At 43.9% G+C, this 24,648-nt stretch overlaps 1 protein-coding gene across 2 annotated transcripts in view; it reads left to right on the top strand.

The window, feature by feature from the left end:
- PTGER3 (prostaglandin E receptor 3) overlaps positions 1–24,648 on the top strand; it is a 65,657-nt gene that overhangs the window by 4,017 nt on the left and 36,992 nt on the right. For both annotated transcript variants that reach the window (XM_074265579.1, XM_074265581.1), the window contains exon 2: positions 22,498–22,686. In XM_074265579.1, coding sequence (XP_074121680.1) covers positions 22,498–22,686 — 189 coding nt within the window. The remainder of the gene's footprint in view (positions 1–22,497; positions 22,687–24,648) is intronic.

Raw genomic sequence — 24,648 nt, 5'->3', positions numbered from 1 at the left:
CCTTCCTTCCTTCCCTCCTTCCTTCCCTCCTTCCTTCTTCCTTCCTTCCTTCCTTCCTTCCTTCCTTCCTTCCTTCCTTCCTTCCTTCCTTCCTTCCCTCCCTCCCTCCCTCCTTCCTTCCTTCCTCTTTCTTCCCAACCTAAAGGTGACACACCACCTCTCAATTTCCTGACTCTTGATTGAGCAGAAGCTGAGTGTGTTTGATTAGCTGAGCCCCCAATTGGTCACTATATTAACGGGAGATGGGAAGGTCTTCAATGTCAGACTTGGTTGTTTGCGTTATTGAAGTCATCATGTATATTCTTCTTTTGTTCCCATTCAAGTCACTCAGAGAAGTCCTCTACAGTTGCTCCGACTCCTGTACCTGTCATTTTGCAGTCCTATAGTGATCTGTCCTATTCATATCTCACTTTTTACTGGTCACTCTCCAGTGAATGGTTAACTGCTTCAGGTTTTGTCTGAAAATGTTTTATTCCTGGGGTCCCAGATCTAGAGAGAGGAGACCTCAGAAGCTTGTCAGTCCCAGCCTCCCTTTGGGAAATCTCTGGCCTCAGAAATTCGAGGATTTGGCCAAGCTTATGACCCTAGGAAGGGTCAGGTGACAAGGATATGGGTTTTAATTCAAAGTTTCTGACCAAAGCCCCTGGCCTTTCCTCTGTTTCTTGCTCTACATCCTCCATGTCTTTATTTAGGTGGCAATTATTTCTGGATTATTTCCCATTTCCTCCTTCTATCTCCTCCCCTTCCCCACCTGCTTAAATTCTCCTTTAGATAATTAAGATAACACTACTCCCCAAGGCAAAGGAGTCCATCTTAACCAGCCGACTGTGAGTGGCTCTTGATGGTCCATCCCGCCCCCTCCTAGCTGAGGGGGATGAGAGGTGCTGCGTTCTCTGCTCTCTGGACCAACATTGCTTTTGAAAACTATTCTTCTCTCACTTGTTTTCTATTTCCAAAGAACTGAAAGTGGAAGGGTAAAGCTGATTAAATATTGAGGATAATTAAAACTGTGGGCTGAAATAGCTCAGCTAACCCTTCTTTCCTCTTCTATAATAAAGCCTCTCCTTTGGTTTTCTTTGGGGGGGGGGAGAGATAAAGGAGAGAAAGAGAAAGGCTACCTCATAAAGTCATAATATGAATATTTGGGATGGATGGGAAAAGAGAATAGTCCATGTATGCCTTAAAATAAACCATATTTCCAGAGAGTTAATAGAGTTTGAGCTGCTTTGTTTTTAAAGTGGAGGTCACCCAGTGGGCGCCACTGAGAGCCTTAATGCCCAAGAAAGAGAACATTTCTCTGCCCGAGACAGAGATCCCCAGTTCCAGGTCTGAGGTCAAATCCCAACCTTAGTATTGCTTTCCAAAGCACTTTTCACCCATTACTTTATCTGTCCCTCTCCTTGGGGGATTGGGCTATGATAAGCCTCCTTGTACACATGGGTAGACAGCGGCTCCTCAGATTTGAGCTTGAGAAGCTCCCATCCCACTGCCCGCCAAACGTCGTCCACCCTAAAGCTCTGCTCAGCATGGTCCATGTGCTACGGTGGGGACCCCCAGGGCTGTGGGTTCCCAGGCCCCTTCTGGAGCCTAGAAATTTTACTGTAAATTATCTTTGTCCTGCCAAAGGCCTCCTAAGTGGCTGACAGGGTAACTGTGCAAGAGATCACGTTTCACAATAGGAGGGCCGGAACATTGTCGCAGGGGGTAGTGACCTCTCCCGGCTGGGAATTGGGGTCTGGCATGAGACAATAATCCCCCCTCTGGGGTAGTTCTAGTAGTTCTGCCCTTGCAGAAATGGTGGCTGCTCAGACTGAGCGCCCTGAGCGGACTTCCATTCAGTAAGTGCTCTGCTACAATGACGGCCGGGAGCTTGAGAAGACGGAAGGGGCCGGTCAGCTAGTGCGGGCCCGGAGCCCTCCGCCAGGCTGAGGTCAGAGGTGGCCGCCATGTCTGGGGGAACTATGGTGGCTTTCAGCCCTCCCGCTCAAAAACCATCTTCTATTTTTTCCACACAAACTTTGAGGTTCTAGAGAGATTTGTCCCCCTTTCCCAACTCTTCCCCCATTAAAATGACGGCTCTTGAGGGCAGGAGCTGGTTTCTTTTTGTCTTGTTTCCCCAATATCTGGCACATAGCTGGTAGAGTAGGTAAGTGGGTATAGGGAGAGCCCAGGAAACCTCAAGTGTAGACCCCTGACCCTTAGCGGCGTTGTTGCTGGTGGTGGGGGTCTTTCTCAAGAGAGTGTCGTCTTGACTTGAATACAAATGCTCAAATTAATTAATTAATCCCAAATTAATTAATTAACCAATGGGATTTAAGTAAGCTGAGCAGAGTCATCAATCTCCCTCTCCTCTCCAGAGTCATTAGGAGTGTCTGGCAAAGCAAAAGCCAAGAAGATCAATAATAGTGATGGCCTTTGGTGAGTTGGGTCGCTTAATCTGTTTGCCTCAGTTTCCTCATCTGTAAAATAATAATAGCCTCTACCTCCTGGGGTGGTTGTGAAGACCAAATGAGGTAATCTTTGTAAAACATTTAGCACATAGTAGGTGCTATGTAAGTGTTGGCTATCATTATTATTTTAATATTGTTGTTGTTGTTGTTATTTCTGGGACTTCAGATCAAGGATGACCAGGTCAGCTTTCCTGTGGAGGGCCTTCACTTTGGGGCAGGAGTTAGAGCAGATCGGTCCAGTCAAGTCCCTTCCACGTTTCAGGGTCACAAGTTTAGAGCAGGAAGGAGCCTTTGAGTCTAGTCCTCTCTCTGTATAGACCCTGGAGGTCAAATGACTTGTTCAGTGTCACATCATGTCACAAATTCAAAGTCAGGTCCAGTGAGCTGTCCACTACAAAGTCCTGTGTTCTGTGATTATCTGAAAAGCGGGGATTATCAGGCACTCAGAGAAAACTTGAGAGAATAAGTGCTTTCGAGGAGAGGGGGCCTGAGGAGTTCTGAGGAAAGCCATCCGGGCCGGGCCGTGGGAGACAGCCAGGAGACCCAGTATAACTCAGTGCCAGAACCTGAGTTTGAAGCCCACTTCCTACACTTTGCACTTGACTTTTCCTGCTATCTGCTATCTAACCCTGGACAGCTCTTAACCACTCCCAACCTCAGTTTCCCCACTGGTGAAATGGGAATGATAATAGCACCTGTCTTCTAGATTTGTTGTGAGGATCAAATAAGATACTACATGTAAAGTGCTTTGCCAACATGTTTGAATTAGTTTAATTATGGCTAGTATTTTCATAATTACCAGCTATTACTGTCATTGTTGTTGCTGTGGATTAGAGGGCTTGAAGAATAAATAGGATTTGAGTGGTGGAGCAGAGTGGTGCGTTTATTCCGGGGGGCTCCGTGGGGAGCAAACCTGTTGTGTTCAGGTCATGGGAAAAGAACGGTCAATGGGGGCTGGCTAGGTCTGGAAGATAAGGTTTCTCAAGGGGGGTCAGGCCGAGTTGTGGTGGGCTTCGAATGCCCACAGCTGCAGCTTGACCCTGGAGGCAGCAAAGGAGGCCATTGAAGCCTCGTGAGCAGGGGAGTGACGTGATGTTGATGCTATCTTTGGGACTCGGCCTTAACTAGCTGGAGGAAAGACTGGATACAGGGAGACAGCCATTGCAAAGGACCCAGGATGTTTCGAGATGTAACAGGTCTCACCGACGGTGGTCACGGTGCTGGATGGAAAAAATGGCTGGGTCTTTATAATTTTGCTTCCTAAGAAGGTTCAGCTCAGGGGTTGCCCTTTACACCTGGAGTCTCTAGTCTTCCCCCAGTGTTTACATTGCATGTATTTGGAGTTTGAGAGACAGTGAAAGCTGGATGTGGCACTCACGAGGGCTAGGATCAGGTCTCTTTTAAAATTTTTTATTAATTTTTTAATTATAATTAATTTTTTGACAGTATATATCCATGGGTATTTTTTTTTTTAACATTATCCCTTGTATTCCTTTTTCCAAATTTTCCCTTCCCTCCCTCTACTCCCTCCCCTAGATGTCAGGCAATTCCATACATAATAAACGTGTTATAGTATATTCAGGTCCCTTTTTGATCCATCTTGGTTGTGTGGTCCTGGGCAAGTGAGCAGGTCATTGTCTAAGATGATAAATCAAATAAAAAGTGCTTATCTACATTGGTAGCTGGAGTTCCCTCTTCTTGGAGTGCTGATGCCATTCCCCATAGCTATATTTTTTGTTTTGTTTTGTTTTGTTTTCTGGCTTCTTTTTGTATTTTATTTATCTGCTCAAAAACAGCAGCACAAGTTGGCAGGGTTTTGGAGAAGGTACCACAGTCCTTTCTTCCATTTCACAGCCCAATTTAAATCCATGGATTAAAGGAAAGTACAAAGGGAGGAAAAGACTTCCTTGAAGGAAAATGAAATTTATTGTTGGCGAAGGGAAATCTTACTTCTTATTCGAGGATGCCTTTTTTAGTCTTTATGGAAATGATGGCATTGTATAAACTTCTAGTTAAAGACAACTGGGAAACCTTGTTAATAGAATGTGGGTTACACATGAACCCCAAATTTACAGCTTTCAAGGAGTCTAGGTATGAAAGGATGACCCTGGTCTGTGGGACAGGCAGGGAGGAGATCCCGATGGTGGACGGTCATCAGAGAACTGAGAACTGCAAAGGGCCTCGGGGATGATCGAGTCCATTTCTCCTATTTCTAGATAAATGGTGGAGAGTCCCCAAGGAGTGCCCAAAGGCAGCTGGGAAACGAGTGATTGAGAAGGGAACAGGGCCCGGCTTCCTGACTCCAAGTGCAGGGTTTGGGTCTTGAGCTGGTGAGGGGATTTTTCCTCCCCATGGTGCTCCCTCCCCAGTTCTACATGGAGAGATGCTCCTGCTCTTAATATGGGGGGAGGAGGGTCACATTGTCCAGTGACCCTCAAGCGGGTGACTGTTAAGTATTCTGTACCAATACTAGGAGGGCATTGGGAGCCATGGGGAAGGCAATTGGAGTGTGATATGAGGAGCCTCCTGGTAAATCATCCAGTTGAGAGGTGAAGTCCCAGATCAGAAGAAGGAAGACCAGTTTCCCATGAATACTCTTGGCAATGTCTGAGCCTGCTCAGTAGAGCCAAGAAACAAAGCTTAGAAAAAACAGTGAAAACTGGAACCAGACGCATCCTCTTCAGGTTGGATGTTAACCACTGGCTGTTGTTGTTCAGTAACATCCAATTCTTCATGATCCCATTTGGGGGATCATGATGGCCCTTTATCTATCTGAGCTGGATGCCCACTTGTCCGTTCGAGCTGGATGCCCACTTGTCCGTTCGAGCTGGATGGCCATTGTTCTATCTGAGCTGGATGGCCCTTTATCTATCTAAGCTGGATAACCACTTGTCCGTTCAAGCTGGATGGCCATTGTTCTATCTGAGCTGGATGGCCCTTTATCTATCTAAGCTGGATAACCACTTGTCCATCCGAGCTGGATGCCCACTTGTCCGTTCGAGCTGGATGGCCATTTAGAGCTGGATGGCCATTGTTCTATCTGAGCTGGATGGCCCCTTGCTGGGTTGCATGGATTGGGCCTGGGCTTGACCTTGACTGTCAATGTCAAACTCCAATAAATAGAAGCTGCCAAGGATTCTGGTCCCCTACACGTTGACTTAGAAAGCCTCCTAGCATTGTTATCTCTGTTCTGTTTTATTTTCATCTGTTTCGTTAAACATTTCCCAGTGACCTTTGAATCGGGTTCAGGCTGCTCCTGGAGGTGCTGGCTGCCTCTGGACCGGGTGACCTCTGGTTTCCTTCAGCCCCAGCAGCTGTGAGCCCCACCCCCACCCCCGGCTGCTGTGGCCGCTCCGTGGACATCCGAGCATTTGGGGACCTGGTCCTGGGCAAGGAAATCATAGAGCAGGAGGCTAGGAAAGCTGGGGCCACCAGCTGGAAGGACTCATTATTAGAAGCGGTCACTGCTCTCTGCGGCCGGGCCTGAGGCTACTTCAGTGGGTTTCTAAACCACTTTAACTACATTCTCTCTCCCACTATATGGAGAATGATTCAGAACAAAAGAAGGGACTCCCGGATGCGGGGACCGGGACCGAAGGGAGGGGGGCTGAGGGAGGTCGCCGCCTCACTGGGTCCATGGCAGGTACAGATCGGAAGCACAGCAGATGGTCTGGGCTGTGGGGGGGAGGCCGGGGCTTCAGCAATCTCACCCATGGACACTACTCAGCTGGTCAATGGCCGGCTCAAGCCTGGAACTGGATCTCCCTTGGTTCTGGGTCTTGGGGATCAGGAACACTCCTTTCCCAGACACCGTGCTGGACTGTGTCATCTTTCTTGTAGTTCTGGAAACAACATTCTGAACCCACATTGTCCATTGAGCAGCCTGGAGGAAGTGGGGGGCACTCCCTGGAGGAGCCCCCCAAGAGAAGCCGGCCTGCCGGAATGGGTCAAGGCTGAGCTCAAAGGAGGCAAGGGATCCTAAGAGGCAAAGGTGAGGGAGGGCACCTCGGGCATGGAGTGCAGAGATGGCACGGGGGAGATCGCAGGTGAGGAAAAACAGAAGGGCAGCCTGGCTCCATGTCGCTCCCTCACAGGGAGAATGGGCAACACGCCTGAAAAGGTGAAATCAGGACCATGCTGGGCTTTCTGGGCCACCAAGGGCAGTTGTTGGCTTCTAAAGCTAATAGGAAGCCACGCTCTTATTGAGCAGGGGAGTGACCCAGCGCGCCACATCTGTGCTGTACAAAAATCACATTGTCGCTTAATATGATCTCTTTTTTCTATCTTTTTTTCCCCTGAGGCACTTGGGGTTAAGTGACTTGCCCAGGGTCACACAGCTAGGAAGTGTTAAGTGTCTGAGATGAGATTTGAAGTCAGGTCCTCCTGCCTTCAGGACTGGTGCTCTATCCCCTGCACCGCCTAGCTGCCCTTAATCTGGCCCTTCTGACCTGAGGAGAATGAGGTGGATCAACTAGAAGGATCTGGGCATTCTGTCCTAAAAGAGTTTCTGGGGGCATCTGCAGGGTTTTCTAAGAGGAAGTCAGTGTTTGACCCCATTCTGAAGGGACTGCAGAGGCCAGGTAGCCTGACCCCCACATAGGGGTCAATGCAGGCATCCCCCTGTGGCATCCCACCTGGCAGCAGCATGTCCAAAGCCTCCCCTGCTGGGCTTCTCCCTCTACCCAAAGCAGCTTGTTCCCCCTCCTGCTCTGGGCAGATTTCATTGTTAGGAAGCTTTTGCTCTGTTTGCTCTTAAGGTCTTTCATTGAGCTGCGATCTGCCTCTGTGAGTTGCCTGGACACCCTTGGAATATTTGAGTCAGTCGTTGCGGCTGGTCCCCGGAGTCCTGCAGGCTGGACAGGGGTGTTTGGTCTAGAGAAGAGCTATGGGGGGAGGGTTGGCCAGGGGATGGAAGCCCAAGGAGCCGTCTTCACATTAGGGATGAGCTTGGGCTCGAGGAAGAGCTTGGGCTCCAGGAGAGATGCCTTTGGGCTGGGAGTGAGCCCGCCTTCAGCCAAGGGCAGCAGAGCCTGGGAGCTGGAGCCCAGGGCTGGGGCAGGGAGGCACAGAGGGCACCATCCGGCTCTGCAGACCATCCCATTCTCCTCGTTGAAATGGCCCTTCTTGGGTCTTCCCAAGTTTATTCTTGCACATCTCCCAGCTTCCCTTCCCCTTGGGGGATTCCCCCCCCCCCAAAGCTCCAGCAGGTCTCTGATCTGGATGAGTGCAGTCTCCTACCACTACTGCACACTGACCCCAGAATATCAAGCTATTAGCCAGGTAAAGCTTAAAACTGCCTCCTGACTTTTGGGACAGCCTTCAAAATGCCAGGCTATTTCCCAAAGAGACTCAGGAGGAGGAAGGGTAGGGACTTCTGGTTACAAGCTTCCTGCTAAGTCTCTTTGTTCCTTATGCTTCAAATGGAGGCTCCTTCCCTTGTCCTTAGATTCTTCCCGAATCTAAGGACAGCACACCATCCATTAGGCAACACTCCCTCCCACTATACCACGGCCCCTCTTCCTGTGAAATAGCAGCCCCAAAAGCAAACTCATGAGAATCCCACATTGCAGAGCTAGATTTAGCCCTCAAGGGCACTCTGAGGCCTGGGGTTCACCCCCCATTTTACCGAGGAAAAAACTGAGGGACAACCAGAGCGGGTGTCAGCTGTCAAGGTCTGGCCTTGTGAGGCAGGCCTGTGAGTGGTTCAGATGGTTCAGAGGCAGGTCAGCCCCCGAGGAAGCAGGTGCACAAACCGTTGCCCCGGGTTCCATTTATTTATTTTGCTGTCCAGATGAAAAGTAGCAATCTCTCTAAATCAACAGTAGAAGAATCGAGTCTGGCTAAGGCAACAGGAGAGCGAGAGGCGGCCCCAGATGTAATAGAGATTTGAGTGTTGACAAAGCTCTCCCGAACACGGTGCCGAGCACAGGGACATCCGCCTCGTTGGAGGGGTTTTACATGACAGCTTATCCTTGTCCCCTCACGATGGGCTGGCCTGATGATATTTTGGAGCATTGGAGAAATTAATGAGAAACTTCAGCATTTACATTTTTTAATTTAAGTAATCACTCACCCCAATCATTCAAGCCTTCTATAAATATTTGCTAATTGTCCAGTAGGTGCAAGGCCCTGAAGGAGATACAAATATTAGGAATAACAGCCACATGTCGGGGTCCAGTGACTTCTTTAATCTGGGAAATTTGAAACCAGTATCTCTATTTTGTGTTTTTCTCACCTTTGTTTCAAATATATTCCTTTCTCCTCTCCTCCCCAGCAAGCTATAGCTTATAATGATTTTAAAAAGGGGAAGGAAGGAAGGAAGGAAGGAAGGAAGGAAGGAAGGAAGGAAGGAAGGAAGGAAGGAAGGAAGGAAGGAAGGAAGGAAGAAAGAAAGAAAGAAAGAAAGAAAGAAAGAAAGAAAGAAAGAAAGAAAGAAAGAAAGAAAGAAAGAAAGAAAGAAAGAAAGAAAGAAAGAAAGAAAGGAAAGAAGGAAGACATAATGGAAAGAAGGAAGGAAGGAAGGATAACAGGGAAGGAAAGGAGGAAAGAAGAAAGGAAGGGAGAGAGAGAGGGAGAAAGGGAAGAAAGAAAGAAGAAAAAAAGAGAAACAAAGAAATGACCAAAATTGACCAATACAGTAACTAAGGCTGATAGTACACATGCAGCGTTCATCCCCAGGAACTTCAGTGTATGAATTTCCTCTATCAATGGAAATTGCTGCTATTGTAAGATGGAGCCAAATACCTTCATCAGAAGAGAGAGCAAAGAAAGGAACCATTTCTCCCAAGCTCTCAGCCCAGGGCTTTATCATGTCCACGCCGTCCCAATAGTAACACATGCCTGGGAAAGCGAAGCGCTCGTTGGGAGCTCAGTGATCCCGACTCCTGATGGTAGATCCATCTGAGAGAAGATAAAGGAGCTGGGATCTCATGCTATATCTTTCCCCTCTCTCCCAACAGCCATTTAACATGGGGTGATTATCTCTGGCTTGGATGGCTCTGAGATAGTTGGGAAAAGTTCAGAGAGTCCTTCTGGAGACCATGGGGCCAAAGAGGTTCCACCTCATGTCATTCTCAACCCCCCTGCCTGGGTTTCCTCTTGAACCACTGGGAATATCATAGCCCTTATTTACAGTCAACAGTGTGATAGTTAACTGTAAATAAAGCTGGTAAACTTCGTGAAGTTCATGTTTTGTGTTGGAAGAAAAACCATAAATATTCATGGGCTGTGTGCAGTCACTGTTCAGCAGTGCTGGAAATTATCCTTTCACTGGTTCTCTGGTTTGCCAAAAAGATAAAATCTGAAGTTACCTGGAATCGTAGAACTGACGGCTTGAAGGGGCTAACGTGACGTCATAACGTGATTTCTCATTTTACAGTTGAGGAAACTGAGGAACAGAGAGGCTAAGGCCTTGCTTATCCAGGGTTACCTAGCTAGAATGGGATTGAACCCCAAGTCTTCCTGACCCCAAATCTAATGTCCTATCCACTATCCCATACTGCCTTTCACTGTAAATTTTGGAGAAGTATGAAAATGGGAGTTATTTTTGTTGCTTGGCTGGAGCCTCCAGCACCGGTCCACACTTTCCCTCAGACTCCCCTCACACTTTCCCTCACACTTTCCCTCAGACTCCCCTCACACTTTCCCTCAGACTCCCCTCACACTTTCCTTCAGACTCCCCTCACACTTTCCCTCAGACTCCCCTCACACTTTCCCTCAGACTCCCCTCACACTTTCCCTCACACTTTCCCTCAGACTCCCCTCACACTTTCCCTCCCACTTTCCCTCAGACTCCCCTCACACTTTCCCTCAGACTCCCCTCACACTTTCCCTCACACTTTCCCTCAGACTCCCCTCACACTTTCCCTCAGACTCCCCTCACACTTTCCCTCACACTTTCCCTCAGACTCCCCTCACACTTTCCCTCAGACTCCCCTCACACTTTCCCTCCCACTTTCCCTCAGACTCCCCTCACACTTTCCCTCAGACTCCCCTCACACTTTCCCTCACACTTTCCCTCAGACTCCCCTCACACTTTCCCTCAGACTCCCCTCACACTTTCCCTCAGACTCCCCTCACACTTTCCCTCAGACTCCCCTCACACTTTCCCTCAGACTCCCCTCACACTTTCCCTCACACTTTTCCTCAGAAGTCCCTTCAGAGCTGGCACTTAGCACTTCACCTGCTGGCCCATACCAGGCATCTGAGCGTTTATTCCTTGGCTAGACAGGAAACCAGAGCAAGGCATTCTCGGCTTAGCTAGAACTGGGGAGGTGGGGCCGAGGGGAGGGAAGAGAGGGTGGGAATATCCTCTTGAATCTCAACATTATCTCTTTCAACAAGTCCAGAAAAACAAGTCTCCTTTCCCATGCCCCTCCTTGATACCTGAGTCCTAGGGATTGCAAATCCTGATCCCACATATAATAGAGGAGCCTTCTTTGCTCGATGTGTCATGGCTAATCTTACACCAGTCCTTGAAGGGAATGAAAAGCTCTCCTGAGGGAGGGAAAGCTTCCCTTCCTGAGGAAGCTTTACCATTGTAGCCCTGATAAACTTAAATTAAACAAGTTAAATTTGGGGTTTTATTTCTTTTACATCCAATTGTCTCTCCTCGCCTTTCCCACCATTGAACAACAAGCAACAAACCAATAAAAATATTCCCAACATATGCATGGTCCAGCCAAACAAATTCTTATTGGTGGTCAAAAACAAGAGAGCCAAGCTTTGGAGAGTGATGGCCGTCCAAGGTGTCATCTCAGCTGCCCGAGGGACTTTTCTAAGGCTCAGATAAATGAGCAGGAAACCTGCCATCCCCTTCTTCTCCACAGGAGGAAATGGACAAGTCTTCCATTCCCTTTTCGAGACTTCTTCCTCCTTTTCCAATCTTTTGGCACATTTTCCCCTCCATGTACTCTGTGACTGGGTCATCCTGGATAACTTGCGGGTCTTCACTCAGGGCAGGGCACCTCCAAGCCTTGTGGGAGCCCCCACCATGTCCAAAAGGCTCCATCCGATCATTTCCACCTGCTGACTGTGCCCACTGTTAAGTCTCACCTCCACAGGATGACTTCACCAGGCTGCCTCTCCTCCCCTCTCCACTCCACAAGTCTCTGAACCCGGTTATTTTCAGGGCGTCTCCTCCAGGAGAAGGTGAGCTCCTTGCAGTCTGTCTTTGCCTTGCCTTGGGCCCTTCTTTAGGAATGGGAGACCAGAGTCCATCCCTTCCCATGAATCTAGTTGTTTCATATTGCCCTAGAATAGATACTTGGCTCTGAACATGGAGGCCTGGAGACAGGCCTGTTCTTACACTCAAAGTGTGATAGACAGAGATGAAAAAAATTGTGGCTAGAGCCCTGCCTGGCCTTGGACTATGGAAAACCTGAATTCAAATTCTGTGTGACCCCAACAAGTCACTTAAGCTCTTCCAGCCTCAGTTTCCTTCTCTGTAAAATGAAGATTAGAATAATAGCATCTATATCCTAGGGTTATTATGAAGACCAAATGGGATAGCATAAGTAACATATAAAAAGTATGATTCCTTCTTAAACTGTTTTCATTGAAAAATATATTTTCTCTTTCCCCCTAAAGAAAAAGAAAAACTTTATGTCAAATATTCAAAGTTAAGCCAAACAAATTCCTGCATCAGTCTGGTCCTAGCTTATGTCTCTGGATGCACGTTGAATTCAGATCTTCTCCGTCCCAAGGTGGGCGTCTTTCCCCCCCAGTCCTAGAGAACTGTGGTCATTGGTTAAGCTGCTCAGAGTACTTAAGTCTTTTGTCTTTGTTTCTGTGTCCAAGATGCAAAGCAGTGGGGCCAGGATAACCTCTCATAGGTTTTCTTTAGAGATTGTCCACATTTTCCTTCTGTTGCTGTGGCCATTCTCCCCATTTCCATTATAGATATTGTTTTCTTGACTCTACTTAATTTCCTCGGCATCAGACTGTCTTTCTAATCTTCTTCATATTCAGAATATTCATTATGTCTTGCAACTGAGTAATATTCCATTATAGGGGCAGCTAGGTGGCGCAGTGGATAGAGCACCAGCCTTGAATTCAGGAGGACCCGAGTTCAAATCTGGTCTCAGACACTTAACACTTCCTAGCTGTGTGACCCTGGGCAAGTCATTTAACCCCAGCCTCAGAAAAAGACAAAGAAAAAAAAATATTCCACTATATTGAGGTGTCATTTTCCAATCGATGATCATTGAGTAGATCCTTCCAATTCTATGGATTGTTAGTGTTCATGGGGACTTTCTTCTTATCAAGAACTTGTCATCTTAGTGCTATGGTCTCTCAGTTAAAGGAGATGAGTATTTTGATCACTTCATCTGCACAATTCCAATTTGTGTTCCACAGTAGTTATATGGTCCTCAAACTTTTTAAATAGGGGGCCACTTCACTGTCCCTCAGACTGTTGGAGGGCCGGACTGTAGTAAAACCAAAAGCTCACACTCTGTCTCTGCCCCTCAGCCATTTGCCATAACCCGGCAGACCGCATAAACGTCCTCAGGGGGCCGCATCTGGCCTGCGGGCCGTAGTTTGAGAACTCCTGATAGTGATTCACCAGGAGTACATTTGTGTCACTCTCCATCCCTTCTCCAACTCTGACCATTCCCATCTTTTGTTATCTTTGCCAGTTTGCAGGCTGTGAGATGAAACTTCAGGGCTATTCTGAATTTTTTTTAATTAGTGTTTCTTTTTTTCTTTTATTATTTCCTTTGTTTTTCTTTTATTTTTTCTTTTTATTATTATTTGTTTTTTCTTTTATTATTATTATTATTTATTATTTATATTATTCTATTGTTATTATTTATTTATTATTTTCTTTTGGTAGATTTATAATTCTTTGGAGAATAGTTTGCCCTTATCATTTGACCACCTACCTATCTGGAATTTTTCTTTTAACCTTAAATATTTTTTGATATATAGTATTTTTTAAATTACTTTGATTTCAGAATGTATCCCTCAGCATCACTCCATTGCCTCAGCATCACTCCATCACTTGTATTAAAGGTCAAATAAGAGACAAGAAATGTCTCATTCAAGTTAAGCAACAGCATCCTTTCTTTGTTTCTGAGTGTGTGTGAGTGTGTGTGTGTGTGTGTGTGTGTGTGTGTGTGTGTGTGTGCGCAAACCTACCAACAGTGTTTTTCCAGTGAAGTTATATGGCTATAAGGCTGAGGATATTAGGGTCTCTCAGGAATTGAAAGCCGGTGGAGAATTGTAAGCATGATACATCCCATCCCAAAGGTTTAGGACAAAGTGTAAATAATGCCATCAGTGGGATATATGACCAGAGAAAAATATGGGCCAGTCACATAATGAGCAAGGGAAAACCAGTGTCTCCCATCATCCAATGGGTGTGAGACAGGGATACTTTAAAGGGAAATTAAGAAGAAAGAACATTTATTTTGGAGCCAAAGGACCTCAGTTCAAATCTCAGCCTCACCACTGAGGAGCTGGGTCTTCCTGGGAAAGTCAGTCACTTAACTTTGGGTTTTAATCTCCTCACTTCTAGGAGGAGGGGATTGGCCAGCTTGACTTGGGAGGTCCCTCCCAGCTTTAGGTCTATGTTCATGTGAAAGAAGTTGATTATATTTCTATTGTGTGTTTTCCCATCAGCCTTGTGGGAGAAGATAGCAGCAATCTGAAAACTCAAATCAGTGACTCTGAAATGAACCCCAAATGCGAAAGCCAATTTATATTTATTTTAACTGACAAGGCAACAAAAACTCATTCGTCCTTGAAGTGAAACCTCTTCCTGCAGGAAGCCCTAAATTATGGAATTCAAATTTGTTTGAAGCTGTCCCAACTCAGGTCTCATTCCATTGTAATGGGATCCACCTATCTACCGCAGGACTAACTTCCAGCTAGATGGATTATTCACACTACCCAACAGCACTATTATGAAAGGCCAAGAAACAACCCAGATAACATTTGGCCTGTGGAAAGTGTTCCCATAAACACTTATTTTATTAATAACTTGGAAATGCATAAAAGAAAGCAGAATGAAGCCCAAGGGCTTCCAGCCAGTTTTCTTCTTTCTCTCCCAAATTAATTTCCATGAAATAATTCTCTGATCATTTATCTTCAGTGAGTTCCTGTAGCATGTAACTCAAGGCTTACATCAACCAAGAATCATAGTTTTTGAATATGGAATTGTAAATCCTGTTGTTATATAATAGAATAAAAATTTAAAATGTATACAACAGTCTTTCTGGCTGAGCATAGCGGGTGGGTTGGGAACCGGGGAGAATTGTTGATAGAAGGAAAAAAAAGTTGCTTTATCTCTAGGAGGCCACAGGGCATTGAAGTCCAGCAGGGTCCAAGGGTTTCTGACAGGTGGAATATGAGCCAGGCCATCACCGAGAGACCCTCTCCTTAGGCACTGGCCAGATGCCATTTCTCTGATTCTTACAGAGCATTTTATATGTGAGGTCCCCTTTGGTCCTTTGTCAGTAGCCCAGTGTACTCAATATACATATATATATATATATATATATATATATATATATATATATATATATATATATATATATATATATTTTTTTTTTTTTTTTTTTTTTTTGACAAAAATGGAGGCTCAGAGACTAAGGAACTTGGCCACAGTCACACAGCTAATAAGTATAAAAGGCCACATTCCAACTAGGTCTTCCTGGATGCAAATCCATTGTTCTTGTGATTTCATCAGACAGCTCTTAAAAAATATGGCACCTTTGTCTGACGTGGGCATATGGAGTCGGGCGCAGCTTGGCAGAACTGCCAAATTTGTTTCCATATTGAATTTGTTCTTCACCTACCCACCCCCAGATCCTCATGGAGGCAGCTAAGAATAGAGCTCTGTGTGTATGTGTGAGTGTGTGTGTGTGTGTGTGTGTGTGTGTGTGTGTTTGTGTGTGTGTGTGTGTGTGTGTGTGTGTGTGTGTGTGTGTGTGTGTGTGTGTGTAGGATTATTCAGTGAAAAAATAACAGTCTAGGCTGTAACAGAGAGATACCACCATGTCTCCCTTAGATTTACATGGAACTATTTGTCAGCCTTTATTTTATTTGCAAAATCTCCTCTAGATATGGAGACATATCCCTAATTATGGAGCAGTTAAGCAGTTCAAGAAATTAAATATCTGACTGCCTTTTTACTGCCAGAATCTAAGCAGCCTAAATTATATTCACAGAGATGACCCCTGAGCATCCTTATTATTGTTTAACTCCACTAGGAAGTCAACATACTGAGACTAAGTTGTATTTTTCTTTTTTAAATTATATTTTTACTTTTTTAACATCATCTTTGTTTTCAAATGTAGCCTATTTGTTTCTTCTCTCCCCAGTGAATCATTTCTTGTAATAAAGAATAAAAAGAGAATGAAACAAAAAGTGGTTCAGCATAACGAACACATTAAGCAACTCTAACAACATATGGAAAATTCTACATCCATAACCCCCCATTTCTACAAAGAAGGGAGGGAGATTCATTTTCTCAACTTTTTTTTTTCTAGGGCTGATCCAGTTACTATACAGAGCATTCAATTTCCTTATTTTCCCTCTTTTCCCCCTTTATCTTATGGTAATGATTTTTCCTTGGGATCGTTTTCTTTTTTTTGCATCAGATCAGATAAGTCTTTTCATCCTTCCCTGAGTTCATCATGGTCATTGTTTGTTTTTTTACAACAATATTCTATTTTCTTAATATACCATAACTCGGTTAGCTATTCAGCCAACAAGAGGAATATATTATGTTACATTTATTTTTCAAATTTATAATCTTTTCTCTCAGTCATAAGTAAGACTTTTGTCCTCTCAAGGAAATGGAACAGAGTCATCATGCAGAGTGAACTCTCATTTGAGTGGATTGACCCAAGGCTACCCCTTATTTGGGGTTGCTTCCACTAGCCATCTGAAAGCTTCTTAGGGGAGCAAACTGATTCAGGTAATTATGTGCTAAGCTGCCATCAGCTTCCTTCTTATTCAGAGCCTTGGGTCAAAGCCTTGGTTGCCCAGTCTGATTTTTGATTCTGTCTCTTCTCTAGAACGAGAAATCCTCCTCAGCCGAGGCATTAACCATTGCAATCAAATTCATTCCTGTTGCTCATATCCATAGTTCAGAATTTCTGAGGGGAAAACAAATGCCAGCCTGTGTCTATATTATATCTCTGGGCTCATGTCAAGCATTGCCTGATGTACTTGGCTCTAAGTTTCCCCATGGCTTCCATTGCTAGTGGTGAGGACCTGGTGATACTGCAGAGATTTACTGAACAGACAAGTGTGCAGAAAATGATAATGGTAAAAACAAACAACCCCCCCAAAAAAATCCCTAAACCAGGGGTTTTCAAACTACAGCCTGCAGGCCAGATGTGGCTGCTGAGGACGTTGATGCGGCCTGCCGGGTTATGGCAAATGGGCTGAGGGGCGGAGAGAGTGTGAGCTTTTGTTTTCACTATAGTCCGGCCTCCCACAGTCTGAGGGACAGGGAACTGGCCCCCTGTTTAAAAAATTGAGTACCACTGCACCTAAACCAACCATTTATTGACTATTTAAAAAAGAGAAGCATATACATTCCCATTTTAATAATTTCCTTGAAGACGATAGCTAATAATTATCTTTCACTTTAAAGTTTGAAAAGTATTATATATATATATATATATACATATATAAATACTATCTTCACAACAGCCTTTGCTTTTATTATCCCCATTTTATAGATGACAAAACTGAGGGCAAGAAGGTCAGATGACTAGCTCGGAGTCACAAAGCTGGTATTGGAGGAAGGATTCCAATTCAGATCTCTCTGTCAAGTCAGATGCTCATCTCTTCCACCACTTAGTCACTTCATCTGATTCTTTAAGTAATGAATTAATTATATATTCTTAGAAACCGTATGGTAGAGAATAGCATTCATGTCCAGGTTCTCCTGGACAAATCACCAATTGTGTCAGTGCCCCAGGCAACCAGACCTGGGGATGACCAGTGCTCACCTGGCCAGTGGAAAGGAATTCTTTCACCATCTCTCTTACAGCCTAGATTTTCCTCTTACTCTTTGGTTCCAGAAACTCCACCAAGCTTGAATTCTAGATTGATCATTCCAATGTAAGGTCTTCTGCTTAAGTTTAAGAATTTTATTGGAAAAAAAATTTTAAAAGAAAAAGAAATTAACAAAAAAAAAGAAATTGACTTGACAAATACAAAATGGGTCAAGCATATTAGATAGAAGTTTATCTGAAAAAGATCCTGGTACTTTTGGTGAACTGCAAATTCACCATGAGATATTATGCCCTGTAGCTGGAATAGCCTGTGCATTGTAACTGAGCGAAGGGCTCTGGAGGCTGTGGTTCCACCATATTCAGCCCTGGTCAATCTCTTCTGTCAAATTAGACAAAGCTGCTGGCAACATAAAACTCCAAAAAAGGCCGTTGGTATTCTGGGCACATGCTTGTTTGACTTGGCGAAAGGGAGAGATTTTAATTTGGGGAGGAGACCTGTGGGGAAATAGGTGTGGTAATGACAGGGATGCTTTAAAAAAAAAAAAAAAGAATGGAAAATGCACCAATGAAACACTGAAAAGTACGATGAAGAGCACAAGGAAATCCAGGAGACGCAGACCACCTGGTCAGGGTGATACGGCTGTGTGAACCGTGTTCCATCCTTTAGAAAACTCAGTCTGTGTGCAGAGAGAGCCATCCTTGCATGTGGAATCCTCCTTTTCTCTTCTCTGTATATGGAAATGTTAGTTTGTTGAGTTCATAACTGAAAAAAAATAAGCTTAAAATAAACAAAAAGCAAATTGATAAATTGGAGAGTGTCCAGAGGGCGCCAGCAGGGTCTGCGGGGTCTTGAGTCCATGGCATGTGAGCTCTGCTTGAAAGAACTTCAAGTATTTTGTGTGTGGAAGAGAAGGCCCAGAGCTAAGAGAGCACTCCAATATTTGAAATGCTCTCAAGTAGAAAAGGGATTAGACATTTTCTCTTATTTAGCTAGAGGAGGAGCAATGGGTGGGATCTCAGAAGCTCAGCCCACTCCTGAGAAGGGCTGCTGAGGGGGAAGGGGGGGCTGGTGTCTATGGGAGCTGTCAATCTCCCCTTCCCAGAGGTCTTCAAGCAAAGCCCAATTATATAATAACTGACTATAGTGGATGCTGTTTAGATTCATGGCCACCATTTTGGAACCCAACCTTCTGGGCTTCTTTGGAGACTGATTTTCCTCCTTTACATCTTTGACCCATGTTCCTTGTTTTGCCCACTGGGCCAAGCAGAACCCCCTACCCCCTTCCAGAAGATGGCAATTCAGACGAAGCATTCTCCTATCCTACGCCCATCATACCTGCATCTTGCTGCCATTCTCAGCTAAATCAACAAACACCTTTTCACTGGTCTTCCCTCTGCTTTGTCACACATTTCAGATCAGTCACCAAGGCCTGCCAATACTCCCTGCATCTTATTTCTTATTTCTTTACTCTTCCCACTGTGGTCATCTTGGCCCGGGTCCTGGTTAGCCTTCAGCTTCTCTATCGCATTAGCTTCCTGACCTTCCCTCCAGGTCCGGCTCCTCTACTTCTATTATGCACGCCACATCCTAAGGTTTGGACACTTCCATCTTGGTCTCCTCTTCATGACCCCTCTTGGCAAGGACACTGGAGTGACTGACCATGTCCTCCTCCAGCTCATTTTATAAATGAGAAAACTGACGAAATGAGGGGTAAGTGACTTGTGCAGAGTCACACAATTAGGAGATTTCTACGATCAGACTTGAACTTAATGTCTTCTTGACTCTAGTCCCAGTACTCTATCCACTGGACCATTTAGCTACATTGTAATGTATTACATATTATGATGTACATATGATGTACATAGAATGTAACATTCTAATATATTCGTCTTTATAAAATAACACCATTGCTATTTCTATTTATTTATTTAATTTTATTGTAATCATCTGCTTTTTTTCGCCCTTTCATATCCCAATGAGAAAGCAAGCTAAACAAAACCTCTATTATAAATCAGCAGAGTTAAGCAAAACAAATCAACCATGCCCCAAAATTGCCTTAAACATTACTGGCTTCATCATCTGTCTGTCAGAAAGTGGGGTTAGGATTAGGGGAGTTCATTGGAACTGTGGGTAAGTTTTGTGCTGATCAGAGTTCCCAAGACTCTCACAGTTGCTTTATAAACCAGTTTCTGCTCAGTTCACTCTTCTTTGGCTTGGGTCTTCCCAGGTTTTTCTAAAATTAGCCCCTTCATCGTGTCTTACAGCACGGCAGTCTTCCATCACATTCACATCCCATAATTTGTTCAGCCACTGCCCTGTTGATAGACAGATAGACACCCTGTTGATTTCCAATTCTCTGACACCACAAAAGAATTGTCATAAATAAATCTCATACCTGTGAGTCCTTTCCTTCCATCTTTGATCTCTCTGGCACATCGCTTTAGTAGTAGTATTCACAACAGCTCTTTGGGTATTAAATTCCTTCCCAGAATGGCCAAATCACTTGGAATTAACTAACGTGTCTAGAGATATGGGTCCTAAGGCTAGAGGTATGGCGCTCCTTCCTGAAATATTTCAGTAGCTCCATTGCTTAGTGAAGAAATGCTGAGTTCATTAGACAGGCTTTTAAGACTTCTTTCCATCTCTTTACCATGCAATTCTCCATCACAGAATCTTAGCCCAAGTGCATTAACTTGTCCCCTGAGCATGTCTTTGGCTCACATTGACCCCCATGTCTTGCCCTAGTCTCTTTGCCTGATGATACCTTTTCCTCTCTTACACTCTTTCTTTCTTTCCTTCTTTCTCCCTCCCTTGGATTTTAATTGGTTCCTCAGCTAGTCTCTATACTTGATCATAAACTCATTGAGGACAAGATTTTGTTTATAAATTTGAACTAAATCTTGTTATTTAATGGCTTCCTGCTTTAATGGAGTAAGTTAAGTCTGGAAAAGGCTACAGGGCTCATGCCCCATCCAGCATAACATCCTTAGACAGTTCTGTCTGTCCCTTCAGTTTCTGGGGTTCTCCAAGGGGATGCCATGAACTGTGTGGAAGTCACTTCACACAGACCTGCTCAAGCCTCACCAGTTCTAGAGTCTGCCCCAGCTCTCCACAGAAAAACGTGAGCAGAAAAGTCTGAGCACCCTGCAATCTAGCTGAAGGGCTCCTTTGTCTCTGTCCCCTTTTTTGATTATTTCTGTGACTTTGATGGTTCAGAAAACTTTTAGTGAGGAAAGTGTTTTATTGCCTGGGTACAGTGAGAGGTTCCCCAGGACCTATAGACAATCTGTAATATGGGGGACTTGAACTCAAATCTTCAGGACTGGGAGGCAGAAATGAGCTCTCTATTAGCGCACCGGCTCCCACCACCCAACTCCCACCTCTCTACTAAGCCCAGAAATCCCCACTTCCAGAGCCAAGAGACTTCAAAGGCAATCCACAGCTGTGGGGGAAATGGGGCTCCTGCCATTAAAAGCTGGCCTGCCCGCACCGTCTCTGAACCATAGCCTCAGCTTTGAAGTTGGGCAGCCCTCTTCCTCTGGCCTTCCTCCCCTAGGCTTGCCTCCTCTAGGCTGGCTCCAACATAGGGCCTCGCTGTCCTAGTAATCCATGGGAGCTGCAAGGTCTCCATCTTCTGCTTCCCCCGAGCAGCCCTCTAGCTATTAATGTCCTATTGCTCTGATGGCTCAGTGCTTTTCTTGAAAACAAGATGACAGATGACTTGAATTAATTGTGAATTGGGCTCCTTTCAGTTTTCTTAAATTCCATGCTCTAAGAAGCCTGAGAACTGGGGTTTCTATTTAGTTAATGCCAAATAGCAAATATTTGGGGAAATATTTCCCATCCACTTTTGTCAATTTGGCAATGTGTCACTTAACCTTGCTGGGGCTTAGTTTTTCATCTATAAAATGGGGGATTGGGCTAAAGGACTTCTGAGGTTCTTTCCATTTCTAGATCCATGATTCACAGACAAACAATCAGAATTGTCTTTGCCCTCAAGGAACTATAATGAAGTCTGCATCCTGCATATTTTCACTGGATTGGAACTAATGACCATATTTTACATAATTACAACTTCAAATGGTGTGAATTAGAATATGTCCTACTAGGAGGTCTTCTTTGTCCTTTTACTTTTCATGTACATAAAGTCCTTTTATTAGAGATTAAATGTCAATTTCAATCTAAGAAACATTTTAAGCTCCTGTTATTTGCAAAACAATGTGTAAATGTTAAAAAGAAAGGGAGGGAGGAAGGAAAGAGAAGGAAGGAAGGAAAGAGAAGCAAGGAAGGAAGGAAGGAAGGAAGGAAGGAAGGAAGGAAGGAAGAAAAGAAGGAAAGAAGAAAAAGAAAGCAAAAGAAGAAAGGAAGGAAGGAAGAAAAAGAAAGAGAGAAAGAAAGAAAAAAAAGAAAGAAAAAGAAAGAAAGAAAGAAAGAAAGAAAGAAAGAAAGAAAGAAAGAAAGAAAGAAAGAAAGAAAGAAAGAAAGAAAGAAAGAAAGAAGAGAAAGAAAGGAAGAAAGAAAAATAAAGAAACAAACAAACAAATGAAGAAACAAAGAAACAAACAAACAAAGAAACAAAGAGGGAGGGAGGGAGGGAGAATACTTGCCTGGAAATTACATTCATGGGAGATGAATAAAGTATATAAGTCAGGTATCAAATTATCCAGCTAAATGCCTGGGATGATTTTGAGTCCATCCTTATAAAAGTAGATTCAAAATAGATACATGGTAATTTACAGGGAAAATCCTTGCAAGTGGAATGATTAAATATGGCTTTGTGTAGAAAGTGTTACTTCAATAGATTTACCAATAAACATAATGCACCTATTATGTTCCAGGCACTGTGCTAAGAGCTGAAGATACAAAGAGGCAAAAAATGGTCTTTACACTCAAAAGTTTCCAATCTAATGGGAGAGGCAACATACAAGAATAGACAAAGCAAAATATGTGCAGGATAACTTAGAAATAACTGCTTTCCTTGGCCCGTTTGGGCCCATTTCCATGAATGTTTATGATATGTGTATTGAAGGAGTGAGCAGCCATTAAACTCTTCCTTGTGTCCCTTTTTTAGATCATGATGTTGAAAATGATCTTCAACCAGACCTCGGTGGAGCACTGCAAGATGCCGAACCCCCAAATTGAGAGACCCAAGGAATGCGACTTCTTCCTGACCGCCGTCCGCCTGGCTTCCCTGAACCAGATCTTGGATCCGTGGGTTTATCTGCTGTTGAGAAAAATCCTCCTGCGCAAGTTCTGTCAGGTAGCAAACGCTGTGTCCAACTGCTCTCACGATGGACAGAAAGGGCAGCCAGTCTCGTTAGCCAACGAGATCGTGCAGACAGGAGCATGAGAGAGAACCTGGAGCAGCTCGCATGCTAACTGCTTTTGACAACGAGTAGTCTTAAACCTTGCTGTGAATTCTGGCATCCGCAGCTTGCCTGTGTTTATGTATCCAAGTGGAATGAATTTTTTGACATCGGGCTAAATGGCCTCAAAAGACCTAATAATCCCCATGAGTGCCAAAAAAAATCTTGAAATACAAACAAATGGAAATCTGTCTGCAGTCATCTAGTATTGCCTTGTGTCTCTTCGGTTTGTAGCCTACAGTGTGCATCTCACTCAATCTTGAGCTGGGTGTGGGCTGTCCATTGCTCCTATGGTGTAGGTGCCTCTGATTCAGTTCAGTGCAAGGCTTGGCTTAATGCTATTTCCTACACGAGCCACCATTTTGAATGTTGTTCTTCTCCCATATTACTTTTGACTTACCCTGTATCTATCTTGTATGTACTTAGTTCTGTAAATGTTTTTCCATGGTAGAATATGAACTCCTGGGATGCAGGATTTATTTCACTTTGGTTTTTATGTCCCCAGAGCTTAATCTAGTTCCTGGTATATACCAGGTGCTTAATAAATGCTTGTTGGATAAATGAATGACTAAATAAAACAAGCATTTATTAAGTGCCTGCTCTTTGACAAGTTCAAAGGTAATAGGTGAATAAATGAAATAAGCATTTATATAATAGATGCTTAGTGAATGAATGAAAAAAGCATTTATGTAGTGCCTACTCTATGAGGAGCACTATAAAGGGTGGAGAAAGTGGTCCTTTGCTCTGCAAGAGCTGGGCAGGGGTGAAAGAAAGTGCTTTTCTTTTAAAGTAATTTTTAAAATAAATTTTGAGGATATTGCTCTTCCTCTCCCTCTTTTCCTTGTCCCAATGAGTCTGTCCATTTGCCTGTTTCTTTCAGAGATCAAGAACATGAGGGACTTGATTTTTTTTTTGTCCTTTCACACTTAAATAGTTGAGCTTGAAGACAACATCAAACATTCACAAAGTGCATTAATATTGATGTCCTTTGCTATCATGTTCAACGTCTCTGCATGAAATCTTAATCTCACACTGTTTAGTGGTTGTCATGGTAACTGCATCTATCCAGAATCCAAAAAAGAATCACTGATATGACTTTTGGAAATGGTGGGATTGGTCATTCTGTAAAATGGATATGACTGCTCAAAATGATTGAGACTGATTTTGTTGTATAAGGATTTTTCTTCTTTCCTTCCTTCCTTCCTTCCTTCCTTCCTTCCTTCTTCCTTCCTTCCTTCCTTCCCTCCCTCCCTCCCCTCCCTCCTCCCTTCCTCCTTCCTTCCCTTTCCTTCCTTCCTTCCTTTCCTTTCTTCTTTCTTCTTCCTTTCTTTCTTTCTTTCTTTCTTTCTTTCTTATCTTTCTTTCTTTCTTTCTTTCTTTCTTCTTTCTTCTTTCTTTCTTCTCTTTCTTTTCTTTCTTTCTTTCTTTCTTTCTTTCTTTCTTTCTTTCTTTCCTTTCTTTCTTTCTCTTTCCTTTCTTTCTTTCTTTCTTTCTTTCCTTCTTTCTTTTCCTTTCTTTCCTTCTTTCTTTCTTTCTTTCCTTCTTTCTTTCTTTCTTTCTTCTTTCTTCTTTCTTTCTTTCTTTCCTTTCTTTCTTTCTTTCTTTCTTTCTTTCTTTTCTTTCTTTCTTTCTTTCTTTCTTTCTTTCTTTCTTTCTTTCTTTCTTTCTTTCTTTCTTTTCTTTCTTTCTTTCTTTCTTTCTTTCTTTCTTTCTTTCTTTCAAACAATGCTATCCAAGCATTGAATCCAAAAGTAAAGGATTTTTTTTCCAGTTAATGACCCTATATTTTTGAATCTATCTGTCAGAAATGGACCCTTGCCTTTTGTGGGTCTCAAGGTGATAAAAATTGGCAACAG

Source organism: Sminthopsis crassicaudata, chromosome 4, assembly GCF_048593235.1.
Source record: "Sminthopsis crassicaudata isolate SCR6 chromosome 4, ASM4859323v1, whole genome shotgun sequence".
NCBI lineage: Eukaryota > Metazoa > Chordata > Mammalia > Dasyuromorphia > Dasyuridae > Sminthopsis > Sminthopsis crassicaudata.
This window is presented reverse-complemented; position numbering and strand designations above follow the sequence as displayed.